Source organism: Natator depressus, chromosome 6 (assembly GCF_965152275.1).
Source record: "Natator depressus isolate rNatDep1 chromosome 6, rNatDep2.hap1, whole genome shotgun sequence".
In the NCBI taxonomy this organism is placed as follows: Eukaryota; Metazoa; Chordata; order Testudines; family Cheloniidae; genus Natator; species Natator depressus.
The window spans coordinates 83,025,899-83,038,884 of record NC_134239.1 but is presented as its reverse complement, the minus strand read 5'-3'; the positions used below and the strand labels follow the sequence as shown (position 1 = coordinate 83,038,884).

Genomic DNA, 12,986 nt, shown 5'->3' with positions numbered 1-12,986 from the left:
TCTAAGGTGCCACAAGTACTCCTTTTCTTTTTGCTAATCTCTCTCGGAAGCGATATGACGAAGGTACCCTCTTTGTCTGATATTTGGGAAATATTTTGTGGCTCCCAGTGGAGCAACAGGACTGGCAGTTTCAGTACTGCTGCAAGTTGCAATTGCAGCAAAAGGGCTGAAGCTCCCTCTTGATTCTCTAGAAGACAGTTGGTTAGACAAAAATAATTACCCATAATTTCTTCAAAGGCTGATTGAATAAAAGTTTAAAGAACTGGAACATAAAGGATGCCATCATGCATTTCTCTGGGTAGCCCACCAAGATGTATATGTGAAAATTTCTCGAGTTTTAAAAATTGAGAGAGAGGTGGGGTCAACTGGCCAAATGATATTGCTAAAGGAAGTGATGCTGTTTTACAGCTTAAAAAGGACTGAAATGGAATTGTGTTTAGGGCCAGGAACTCAGTGTGTGTCATATGGAGGAAGAGACTTCTAGTATGCTTTCCTATTTAGATGGTGTTAGGATTATTACTTTCTTTAAAAAAAAAAACAACAACAACAAAAAAAAACAACCAGTTCTTTTGATCCATCAATTTTACTGTTAGTGTACATAATATTTTTACCTTATTCTTCTGACTGGTAATGCTTTATTAAAAACAGGGAACAAATAGTCTCTAACCCAGCCTCAAAATAATGCTACAATTAAACAATATGTAGGCATCAGGTTTCCACTCTGCGCTGAACATGCAAACACTTTCTGTGGAGTTAATGCCATTTGGCATCTAGTTCATTAAAATGTTATCTGCATGATTTTATTACTAAAAACAAATTTGAAATGCAGGGCCATACAACACAGCATTAAATCTGTTCCCAAATTGGGATTATTATTCTGCAACAATAAAATTTAATTTATGAACAGTCTTTACTTTTTTTTTTTTAAACTGAAAAAGAAAATAATTATGAGTCTACTAGATATGCCTGTGGGCGGGTGGGGGGGGGGGGGGGAGAATGCCCTCAGACAGGGAAGGAAAGTGAAGTTCTTTTCCTTTTTCTCTTTTCTTTTTAAACCAAAGGAATAAAATAGAATAAAATACAATAAAATACTAGCCTGAGTTCTTTTAGGGAGAACAAAGGTAACAAAACAAACACTACTTATGCTAATGACACAGATAAGGAAGGGACAACTGCTCGTTCTGTCAGAGGCCAAAGGCGGTAGAGAAGGAAGTGAGGGGGGTTTGCCCGTGCAGTGCTAAATAGCCTCAAGGCAGACCAAGAGGGAGGGAGAGCACATACGTGGGCTCAACGGGACACTGCTACCAAAAATTTCCCATTAGAGGTGCAGGGGCACACAGACACCTAAAGTGGAGCACCCATAGGAACACTACTCGAAGAACAGCTTTTCCTGTAAATGAAGTATTTATGGATATCAACTAGATAAAACCAAAACATACAAAGATACATGTGTTAAAAGGTAGGTTAATCAAGCTGGTCTTCCGTACCAAGTTTCCAGATTTAGTGTGATGAATATACTGTCATGTTTTGGATAAGAAAACAATACTATTTGTGTCATAGTTCCACCCTGCAAAAATATGTAACATTGGCTTACGTTTATGGAATAGTTTGCTGCAATCCAATTCCCTGACCTAATCTGATTCAAAGAAAGAAGGCCTTCAAATGGGGGAGATCCATAAAAGTTATGCTTTTCAGCTGTAAGTGTATGAAACATACATGAAAGGTAAACAGATTTAACACTGTATAGTTTTTGGGTTTTTTTAATAAACGAATTTGGGAACATTCCCAAGTAAAACGAATATTAAATATTTTTAACTTATAAACCTTTTTGAACAAAGTATTTATTTCATGCATGCTTCTATTACTATTCTATAAATTTCATCTTCAACTTTACTACAGACTGGCACAAAGCTAATTCTTTCAATTAAATGAATTATCCAAATAAGACAAAGAATAAAATCACAATTTGGTCTGAGATATTAATTAAAGGTTTTACTTCTTTATGTAATAGTGCTTATTCATTTTAAAGAGTGTCATTTTAAAACTGCACAGACACACCAGAGAGCACCAATTTATTTTAAAAAATTCAGTTTCACAAGAGCTAGTCATGTCAAAATATAATGAATTTAAAACCTACAGTAAAATAACCCACAGAACATAATCAAAGAGAGACTAGATTTACTACTTACTTGATGCTTCTACCAACTCTGGATGTAGAGAATACGGTATTAAAGGATCTGGCAGATCTGCAAAGAAAGCTTTAAGAGCCCCTGCCACAGCATTTACTGTCACTTCCATAGATTCTAGGTTGATATTATGATCTGTGAGACACAATGAAACAGCAATTTATTAGTGTAAGCAAAACCAACAGCTGTCACTGCACATACCTTATTTTTAATAAGTATCTATAATATAAAAAAGGGATATACCACCAAAAATTCTATTCCAAAAGTAACTGAATGAAAAGGTCCACCACTAGGCAAATACATGCCTGCAATCATGCTCTGATCCAAACGTGAGTAAATCCACTAATGTACCTATATAGCTGAAGCGCTAAGATATTTTAGATAAATATTTAATATATAGATTTATATATTCTGTACAGAAGATGTTGGCTTCAATGTGGCAGAGAAAAAAATCTAATTTACTCTTGCCACTGTCTATGATGAATGTTACTGTGGGAATCAAGGTCAGAGTGTTTCTATGTACATGACTGGGGCAGTATATTACAGGGTGAAGTTCAGAGAGGAATAATAATAAATACCAATAATAATACAGGACATCTTCCCTTGAAGATCCAGATTATAACCACAATACACTATTTGCATTCAAGTACATTCTAACAAGATGAATAAAGGCTCTACATTGCACTGGAAGTGGACTACCTACATTTAACATTTTAACAAGATTACTCAAAATATAATTCACTAGAACAACAGAATCCTCATTAGTCATACATCTTGCTTTTTAATTAGAACATGAATGCCAAATACTAATAAATACAAATATTTATCCAAAAATACAACAGTTAAGCTAGAAAGGAAGTAGAGGTATTTTGGCAAATTACAGTTGAGAAATGTCAGTCAGAACATAAGAACTGCCATACCAGATCAGACTAGTGGTTCATCTAACCAACATCCTGTCTCACAGTGACCAGTAACAGACTTGGATTCTTCACTAACACTAAGGGCTTGTCTACATGGGAACACTCAGGCAAATTAATCCAAATTAACTAAAGGTATCAATTTACAGTGGATTAAACTGCATTAAACCCATGTGGACAAACATTCAGAATTGAAGTGGGTTTAATTCACTTTATCTTAATTCACTTCCAAAATCAGTATTCCGCTTTAGGAGTGGTAAAGGGGATATGTTAAAATACACTGTTAGAAGTAGAAGAACTCAAGAACTAACGACATTCATTTGAGCAATCTAAAAGAAATTAGAAAACAAAGTACCTGAAGAACTCTTATGAATAATATTTAATTTATAACAGCAGGATGCTAGAGTGACCAATACTGAACCCCAATTCCCTTCCAAAAATAGCTATTAAGAATAATTCTGGAGAAGAGACTTATTGCTGTACCAGGAAAACCAGCTACAATTACCTTGATCAAACTGTTTCTGAATGTTGTCTTGATCAGTTTTATTCCCACTAACACGATAAAGGCCTTCAGTGCATAGTCCTGGTTGGGGAAAGAAAAAAACTTTTTTAAACATAAAAATATATTTTACAGAGTAACAATGAGATGGACATACTGTACATAAGTATTCATTCATACATGAAAAGTAGAAATTAATGTGTTCTGCACATAAATTGATTCAAAATAATTTGCTGGATATTACATTTATATAGGAATTACCATATTGTTTCAGAACAACAGTCTATCTAGTCCAGTTTCTTGTCTCTGACAATGGCTACGTTTTAGTCGTGGGTATTTTTAGTAAAAGTCATGGACAGGTCACAGGCAGTAAACAAAAATTCATAACCCATGACCTGTCCATGCATGACTTGGGTGCTCTGAAGGGGGGTGGCCTGGGGGCACCATGGGTGTTCAGGGGAGGGGTGTGGCCAAGGACCTTCACTGGTGCTGGGGAGGTCTAAGGGGCTGGCAGGCTCCCTACCCAGCTCCACACGGCTCCCCGGAAACAACATATCCCTCAGCTCCTAGGTGGAGGCATGGCCGGAGGGCTCTGCAGCTCCACCGCTCCCACTGGCTGGGAACCATAGCCCATGGGAGCCTGAGCAGCTCTGGCAGCCCCTGGGCCAACCACACCAGCCACCGCAGAAGTCACGGAGGTCAAAGAATCTGTGATCTCTGTGACAGACTCGCAGCCTTAGCCATAATACATGCCTGCATTAGACACATGTGGAATAATCTCCCCACCACGAAAGAGAGAAGGATTAGAGCTAATCATCAGAGATTTGCTTAAATCATGAAGTCCAAGGTTTAATATAATTTCTAAATGCACTGTCATTAACAAAAACTTTGGATATTGATATGTAAATACATAATCCTTTTTTGAATCCTAATAAATTCTTTGGATCAACAACTTCCTGTGGCAATTACTTCCACAATTTAATCACATGCTGAGTGAAAAAACTAGTTCCTTTTATTGGTTTTGAATTTTCTACCTTTTAATTTCAGTGAACATGCCCTGTTCTTAGTTAAAAAAGAGAACAGATGACTTTGAGATCTACCTTCTTTATATCATTTATTATTTTATATACTTTTATCATGCCCCCTCTTATTCATCTCCTTTCCAAGGCAAACAATCCCAATCTTTTGAGAGTTTTCCAGGCCTTTGATTATTCTCATCAATCTTCTCTGAACCTCTTCCAGCTCGGCCATACCCTTTTGAGTTGGGGTGACAAGTATTACAAAAGTATTCCAGCTGAGGCCGAAGCATTGACTGTATAAAAAGGATTATGTTTTCAATATTATCCTCCATTCCTTGGCTACCCTAACATCTTGTTGGCTTTCTGGCACACTGCACATTTCCATTGAGCTGTCACCAGTGATACCAAAGTTGCTTTCTTGGGTTGATAAACTTAATTTAAAATCCTCTAAGATGTAAAAGTAGTTTAATTTTTTTCCCTCTAATGTGCATAACTTTGCATTTGTTGATGTGAAATTTTGTTTGTCATCATATTGACTATTCACCTAGCTTTAGGTCTGTCTGTAGTTCCTTACAGTCTTCTCTGGTCCCGACTAATCTAAATAACTGTGTGTCATATGCAAGTTTTGCTATCTCACTACTCACTTCCCCCACCACCTTTCCCAGACCATTAATAAATATATTAAACCAACACCAGACCTTGTATGGAGAGACCTAGCTGTTAACCTTTTACCATGTTGAAAATTGATCATTTAATCCTACTCTGCTTTGTCTCCTAGCCACTTTTTGATCCAAGACAGTACTTTGCCTTTCACCCTGTGCCTACTTAGTTTCTTTAGTAGCCTCTTGCACAGGACTTCGTCAAAGACTTTTTGGAATTCTACATATATTATATTATGTCATCTAGTTCTCCTTCATCCACTGCTTTACTGATACATTCAAAGAATGAGATATGATTTTCCTTTGCAGAATCCATACCGATTAGACTTAGCAGATCAAGAGCTTCCAAACATTTTATTATTTTATTTTTAATTGTCAAATCACCAACCTACCACGTATAGATGTAAGGTTAACCATTCTACAATTCCTTGGATCACTCCAATGGCCTTTTTATGGATGCAACATTTGCTACCTTCCAATCCACTAGAACAGTAAATGTTTTAATAAAAATGTATTGTTAGCAGCTCAGCTACCTCCTACTTGAGTGCCTTTAGAATTCCTGGATGTACCACCTGGGCTCGGAGCCAGATTCTATTTTAAATTACCATTTTGCTCCAGCACCTCTTCTCAGAGTATATAATTTTTATCATCATGAAAAAGCATGCTCAGGCTAGGAATCTTCCCAACATTGTGGGTAGTGAATATTGATAAAAGGAAGTCACTTGGCTTCTCAGCAACATCCTTATCTTCCTTAATTACTCCCTTTAATCAGTGGTGATCCAGCAGATGCACAGATTCTTTCACAGGCTTCCTACTTTTGATACATTTAAAAAAAAAACAAACTCCTAATTGTTTTTGTACCTTTAGCTATTTGCTTTTCAAACTCCACTTCAGCCTCTCTCATTTTCTTCCTTCTTAATGCCTGCTGTAATTTATGTTACTGTTCATTGACTTCATTATGGTCAGATAAATACATTTTGAATAATTTCTGTTTGGCTCAAATAGCCTCTCGAACTTTGCCAGTTAGCCATAATGGTTTCCTCCTTGCTTTCCTGGTTCCCTTTTTATTCAGCAGTATTCACATCTTCTGTGACTATTATTGTTCTTCTTAATAGCATCCAAGTCACATCCAATGATTTTACTTCCTTTACTTTTAAATTTAGGGCCTTTTTGGCTACCCATCTCATTTTATTGAAATCTCTTTCTCTATAGTGTAGTGTCACTGTGACTTTTTGGTATGCTACCTGCTCTTCAGATACTGGACCTAATTAGATTACAGTCATTGTTATTTAGTGGGTCAGTTATGATCACCTCTTGAATTAACCTCTATGTTGCTTAAGACTAAGCCAAGAATAACCTCTGCTCCTGTGTGATCTAGAACAAGCTGTCTCAAGAAGCAATCACTTAAGCACTGAGAAATTGTTTCTCTGAAGACTGTTCCATTGTGCCATTTGACCAATTTGTATGTTATCATTAGATTTCACTGCCTCATTGAGCTTTCAACATTATGCATTCAATTTCCTTTTCTTCATCTGGAGATCACTAGTACTGCCCAACTAATATATTTATAATTTTTTCAGGTTGAAATTTGTGGCCATATAAGATTCAACTGTGTGGCCACTCAGAATTTTTATCTTGTTAGATTCTCTGAAATCCCTTATATACAACCTTACTCTCCCAACACTTCAGTCTAGTCCGTCTTTCCTGTGCAGGTATTATCATATCCCCACTGGCTTTTATCCTCCCACCACATTTCTGTAATGCATGTTATATCAAGGTCCTCATCCATTACAAGGCATTCCGGTTTGCTTATTTTAGTATTTAATCTTCTTGAATTTGTATACAGACATTTACAGTTTTTATTCTGGATGAAGTGCCTGTCTTTATTTAACACCTTAATCTAACACCTTGCTGAGTTTGCAGAATTTACCTCTGTGTCCTTATTCTGTCTGCTCTAGTTCAGTTGTAATTTGCACCCTATCCTTTACTGGATTCGCAAATACCACTGTATTACCATCTTTATCAGATGACTCTGACTTGTGTGCTCCTCAGCTACGGTCGGCTTTCCCCATTTATAAGTTTAAATATTCCTCCAACATATTATTTATTTTACGTACCAAACTCTCCTGTGCTCATTCCACCTTCCGAGTCTGGGGCTTCTCCTCACTGGAGACAGGACTTTCTCTGCCTAGCTCTGTAGATAAAGCTATCCCAAACAAGGATCAAAGACTTCAACTCCTCCCACCCACTTGATTATTGATGATTAGTGTCCTGAAGCTGGCATTAAAGAACTTAGTACAATGCGTAACTCAAAAAGTCTAGGGGTATGTCTACACTACAGATGCTAGAGCAGTACAGCTACAACACTGCTGCTGAAGCACTGTAGCGTAGACACTTCCTACATCGAGGAAAGGAGTTTTTCCGATCTGTGTAGTTAATCCACCTCTCTGAGAGGTGTTATCTAGACTGACAGAAGAATTTTTCTGTCAACATAGCCATGTCTACACTAAGTCTATCCCAATACAGCGTTGTATTGGGTTGGACTTAGTGTAGACACAGCTATGTTGACAGAAAAATTCTTCTGTCAGTCTAGCTAACATGGAGCACCATTTTTCAGGGAGCACAATTTTTCACAACACTGAGCAATGTAGGTTGATATAATTTTTAAGCATATACCAGGACTAGCGATAGTTATACCGTTGGAAGAGTTGCTGTATGCGAGATCCTCTTTAAAAAAATAAATGAAGGAAGTCAGAAAGATATTTATAGATCAGTAATGAAAAACTGTATCTTCTTAATATGATTAACACAGTTCTAGTTAGTTACTACTGACATCTCTCAATCCATTCTCTCTTCCACACCATAAAATCAGGTATTTTCTGTAGACTGAAATCTTACACTGAACTGTGTAACTTGGTCTTTATTATAACCTAGTGGGAATCAGAGGCAATGAGGAGCAGACTATGAAGTAAAGAGCCTGAAGGCTTGGGGCAGGGAGTGGAAGAGGCAGGAGAGCCTAAGGCAGCCTCCCCTCTTCTTCCTCCCACACATCCCTTATTTCCCTTCTACTCCAGCCTGTCCCCTTCTGTTCCTGTCCCCTAGCACCTCCCTCTTTTTCATTCTGCTCCTATCACTCAGTCTCCCTCTGTTTCTAGCTCCCCCAACTCTGCACCTCCTAGCCTGTCCTCCTCCTCTAATCTGTTCTCCCCTGCTCCTATTCCATTCCCCTCCAAGCATGAACCCCATCTGATCCCATCCTTCTAAGTCTGCACCTGCATCAATTTCTTGTCCCCCCATCTCTGATCCTCAGGCCTCTGCATTTGAGTTATGTTGTTCCTCCTCCTCCACACTCCCTGAACACCAACAGGGGGAGTGCTGAGAGCACAGGAGAGTCTCTCCCTGTTCTCGTCACTGGCACCGCATCAATCCTCAGCTGTCAAGGGAAACAACTGAAAGAGAAGTTCATCTCAGCCCAGCGAGAATGTTTTGAGATTTTAGCTGCTTACAAATCTCTAAGGAACATGTGTTACAGTGATTTTCATAGATTTATAATTGGGGCAAATCTGAGTAGATTTTCACAGTGACAGCACAAAGCACATCTGATGTCAGGGCTCATAGGTTCTGACTTTCTAAAGTGCAAGGGGGTGCTCGACCCTGTCTCTGCCCCAGGCCCTACCCCTTCCCCAAGGCCCATTTCCCCACCCCGGCTTTTCCCACCAAGTTCCACCCCCTCCCCTGAGCCTGCCGTGTCTTTGCTCCTCCCCACTTCCTCCCAGCCTCCTGCACACCACAGAACAGCTGACTGCGGTGGGCAGGAGGGGAAGGCGCTGCTCCGCAGGCCTGCTGGTGGGCGGGAGGCATTGGGGGGGTTGGAGGGAGAGCTGAAAGGGGCTGCTGGTAGGTGCTCAGCACCCACCATTTTTTCCCCCATGGATGCTCCAGCCCCGGAGCACCCATAGAGTCAGCGTCTATGTCAGGGCTAGTCCCACCAAATTTCAAGTTCCTACTTCAAAACATGGAGGATGGGATTTTCAAAAGCACCTAAGCGAGTTAGAAGCACAGCTACATTTGACTTTTGGTTTTGAAAATCTCACACAAAGGCACTGAAGCTTTCCATTGAAACAGGTGTAAGAATTTAACATTGGCAAAACAACCTATTTTTCCCGAAACTTCTTCCAAGAAATGGCTGTACAGTTTTTGTTGAAACTTTAAAAACAAAATATGGCTCAAAGCAGCCACCTGGCATGGAAAATTTCAGATCAAAGAATTAAAGTTTGGCAAAGCAAATAAAAAAAGAAAAGTGTTAGGCCACCTTGAAGTGAAAAGGGGACTGATTAGGATGAGGAGTCTGGGGGCTGGGACTTGGATGAGAAGACTGGAGGAAGACACTTGGACAAGGTGGGAAAGCAGAGTGGCGGAGACAGGATCCATGATGGAAGAGGTCAGCCAAGGATTGAGAATGGGATTGATTAGGCAAGGAGATGGACTGGGATACAAAGCAGGGGGGAGGGGGGGGAGAGAACTGGCACAACAGGCTGCAAGAGACATGAACAGAGAAGCCTGTGCCCAGTAGAGTACACTGTTCCAAGACATGGAATGGAACCCAGAATTCTTGAGTCACCCCCTTCATCTACTGTCAGCAAATATTTGCAAAAACCACTGGCAAAGTGCATGTTTTATGCCCTACAGGTGGATGGCCCTGTGGATGGAGAGGGGTACTATCAGTTATACAGTTGGCTCAAGTGGTAGAGGCCTGTGCTATGGACATGAAAGTTCCAGCCCTGATGATGACTCAGGTAATGGTCAATATGAGTCCCAAAAATGATGAAATTTGTTTTTCTGATTTGTTTTTTAAAAAGTTAGGAAATTACACACAAAAAGCTACGTTAAAAGAATGTTATGATTGCAAAGTCAATCTTTCAAGTGTTAGGAAAAGAATTAGATTAATTTGTCATTTGAGTGTGTATGCATGATACAATCCTTAATTATGTGATCAGAGCTTTTCCAGTATTTTCCAGACTATTTTAATGCTGTACAAACATATAACCAAAAGGTAACCTCTGCTCCAAAGAGTTCACTATGCAAGTAATTATTAGTAATCTAAGGTTGTTCTATAATTGCATACGACAGGTTTTCTTGGGTCTTTCCTGAAGCATCAGATATGTTGTCAGACCATACTGAACTAAATGAACCATTGGTCTCATCCTGTATGGCAATTCCTACGTAAATGAAGTAATTTGTGGGGAAAATCTAACCCATTTTATTTTGAAAGGGGAAAAAGAATAAAGCAAATCACTTATTCAAGTATGTTAAAGTTTCACATGAAATTAACCTATACAAATGATAAATTTAGAAGAGCAGACATTCTTAATCTAATCTTTTTAATTTGTAGAAAGGGTGGGATTTACAAACTACTAAAACGAGGTACCATTCATAAGTTTAAAAAAAAAAAACCAAACCCAGACAACTTCAACGTTGAAGTGATCTAACTGCGCTAATGAAACAATTTATAGTGAACATTAAGAACTTTCAGTAGGCAGTAGCGTGTTTATTTAAAGTTGAAACTTTTCAAAAGTAAAAAACATGGAGAGCTTCATCTGATGTTGAATTAACAGTTCTACATTTGCAAATACTAAAAATTTTTATATTAACCAATCTCTAACAAGCCCTCTGGCACTACAGCAAGCATGGCTATTCACAGTCTTGTGTCCTAAAGTGTGTTCACACTGCTGACAACCGAATAAGATTTCTACTCATATGACACTACAAGCAGCAATTCACTTTCCCTGCAGATGTCCTAGATGAGGTGCCTATGCATTTATTTTATTAACAGATGAGTAACTCAGATGTGAAGATTATTTAATTTGACTGCACCCAACTGTATCAGGTGTTTCCTGCTTCTGGGGAGCGGGGGGGGGCAGTATATCAGTCAAGACAGTGAAAACATATATTGACACCCACGTTTAGATTTATGCTCACATGATTTATATCTTCTTTACATAATTTCCACTGTGTTGACTCAGAAAAGATATCTTAATTAGTAGATAGTTGAAATGTACAACATTATTGTATATTTCAAAACATGTGACATTTCAAGATCTTCTATGATACATAAAAAATTAATTTATTTCTTACTTGTTTTCTGTGATGCCCCACACTAGTACAAACTACTGATATGTTTCTGTCCTCTGTAACGCACATGTGGTGTCCAATCAGGATACATGATTTTTCATGTTGGCCTCTGCCCCTTTCTGTATTTGTTCAGGCAGACTTCTCACTTTATTATTTCCAAACTCACATAATACAAGTTAATCTGTGATGTCTTTCCTAACCTTGTCACTCAGCCCAGGCCCCAAGTCCAATGAGGTGGGCATTTATAAATACATGGTCACTCCATGACAAACAATTAACAGGTAAGAAATCTCTATCACATAATGTTACTAGCGGTACCCCTAAGCTATGGAGGGAAAGCTAAAGCCCAGGCTGAGGTAAAGTGACAAAGTCAGAAGCGGATAAAGGAGTGACAAATTGATCCTCTCCCCCGTGAACGGTAGCCTCGGTCGAACAAGAGACTACAGCTCAAAGCACTTACTGTCTTATGCCATAGCTGAAAAGGATCAAACGTATACAGAAAAATTGGAGAAGGTTCATGGAGTACCAAACAGCAGTCTGATACAATTTGTCCTCTGAGGTTTCTCCCTCTTCTTCCCAGGAGGTGGGAATTATCTCAGCAGAGTGAGTCTGGAGTTAGGGCTCTAATCCACCGAGGACAAATTTAGAGGCTTGGTTTCCCTTCTTAAAATCCACATATAAGAAAGGGATTGGAATTCCCTAAATTCCTTGGTGAAATCAAGATAAATCTTAGTCCCCACCACACATCTAAGGAATGTGACCAAATTTCTATCTGTGTTTTGGGAGAGGAGCAGAGAAAGAAGTCTGCTTAAAGAAAAACTTGACACTATTTGGGGGGGGAAAATGAGAGATAGGAGTAACCATTTTTCTTGATGAAAAATTTGGTAGGCTAAATCACAAACAAGGACAGCAAGTTCACCCCTCTGCAGACAAAGGGGCTAGCCACCTAAATGGAAACTATCCAAGACTGAAGAGAGAGAGGCACTCCAAGTATTCAGAGGTATCTAAAAATAGGTATTTTTTGCTACACTAATCTGAGATTTCAGAGGGTCTGAAAACTAAAATGGGATGGGGATATCTTAGATAAAATAAGTCACTGAGAAATCCACACATGGCCAGATGAAATCCATTATGAATCCTATCTACCTGACCCTGGAAGAAACAAAGGGAAGAGGCCTGGACCTGGAAGAAGCTAACTGTCAGACTGTTACCAACACTGGCCCATATGAAACCTAAAAATTACCAGCAGTACAGTTTTCTGTTGGAGAATTTGAGAAATTCACATTAAGTGCATGGCTCAAATCATGTAGCAGGCAAACAAGGGCTGTTCAGTGGGACTGAAGAAGAATTATTAGGACTCTGACATGCTTGATCTATTTGGAACGCTTTGTTTACAAGGTGGGCCACTAGCCTTTAAATTGCAGGACTGTGATGCAGAACAGATTTATCAAGCAAGGTTGGGTCTTCTGGGAAATGGAAGATTGAGACCTTGAGACAACTAGTGCACATCTGCAAATCACATTCTTGGCCAATCCAGAGCCACTAGGTCAGTGGGCCTATGCTGTTACTTGCCT

The 12,986-nt window shown here is 39.0% G+C and overlaps 1 protein-coding gene across 2 annotated transcripts in view; it reads right to left on the bottom strand.

Moving 5' to 3' along the window:
- The window catches only part of ARHGAP5 (Rho GTPase activating protein 5), a 76,280-nt gene that overhangs the window by 17,030 nt on the left and 46,264 nt on the right, over positions 1-12,986 (bottom strand). For both annotated transcript variants that reach the window (XM_074955826.1, XM_074955827.1), the window contains exons 5-6: positions 3,609-3,686; positions 2,190-2,321 (exon numbers count right to left, since the gene is read on the bottom strand). In XM_074955826.1, the coding sequence (XP_074811927.1) occupies positions 2,190-2,321; positions 3,609-3,686 (210 nt within the window). The remainder of the gene's footprint in view (positions 1-2,189; positions 2,322-3,608; positions 3,687-12,986) is intronic.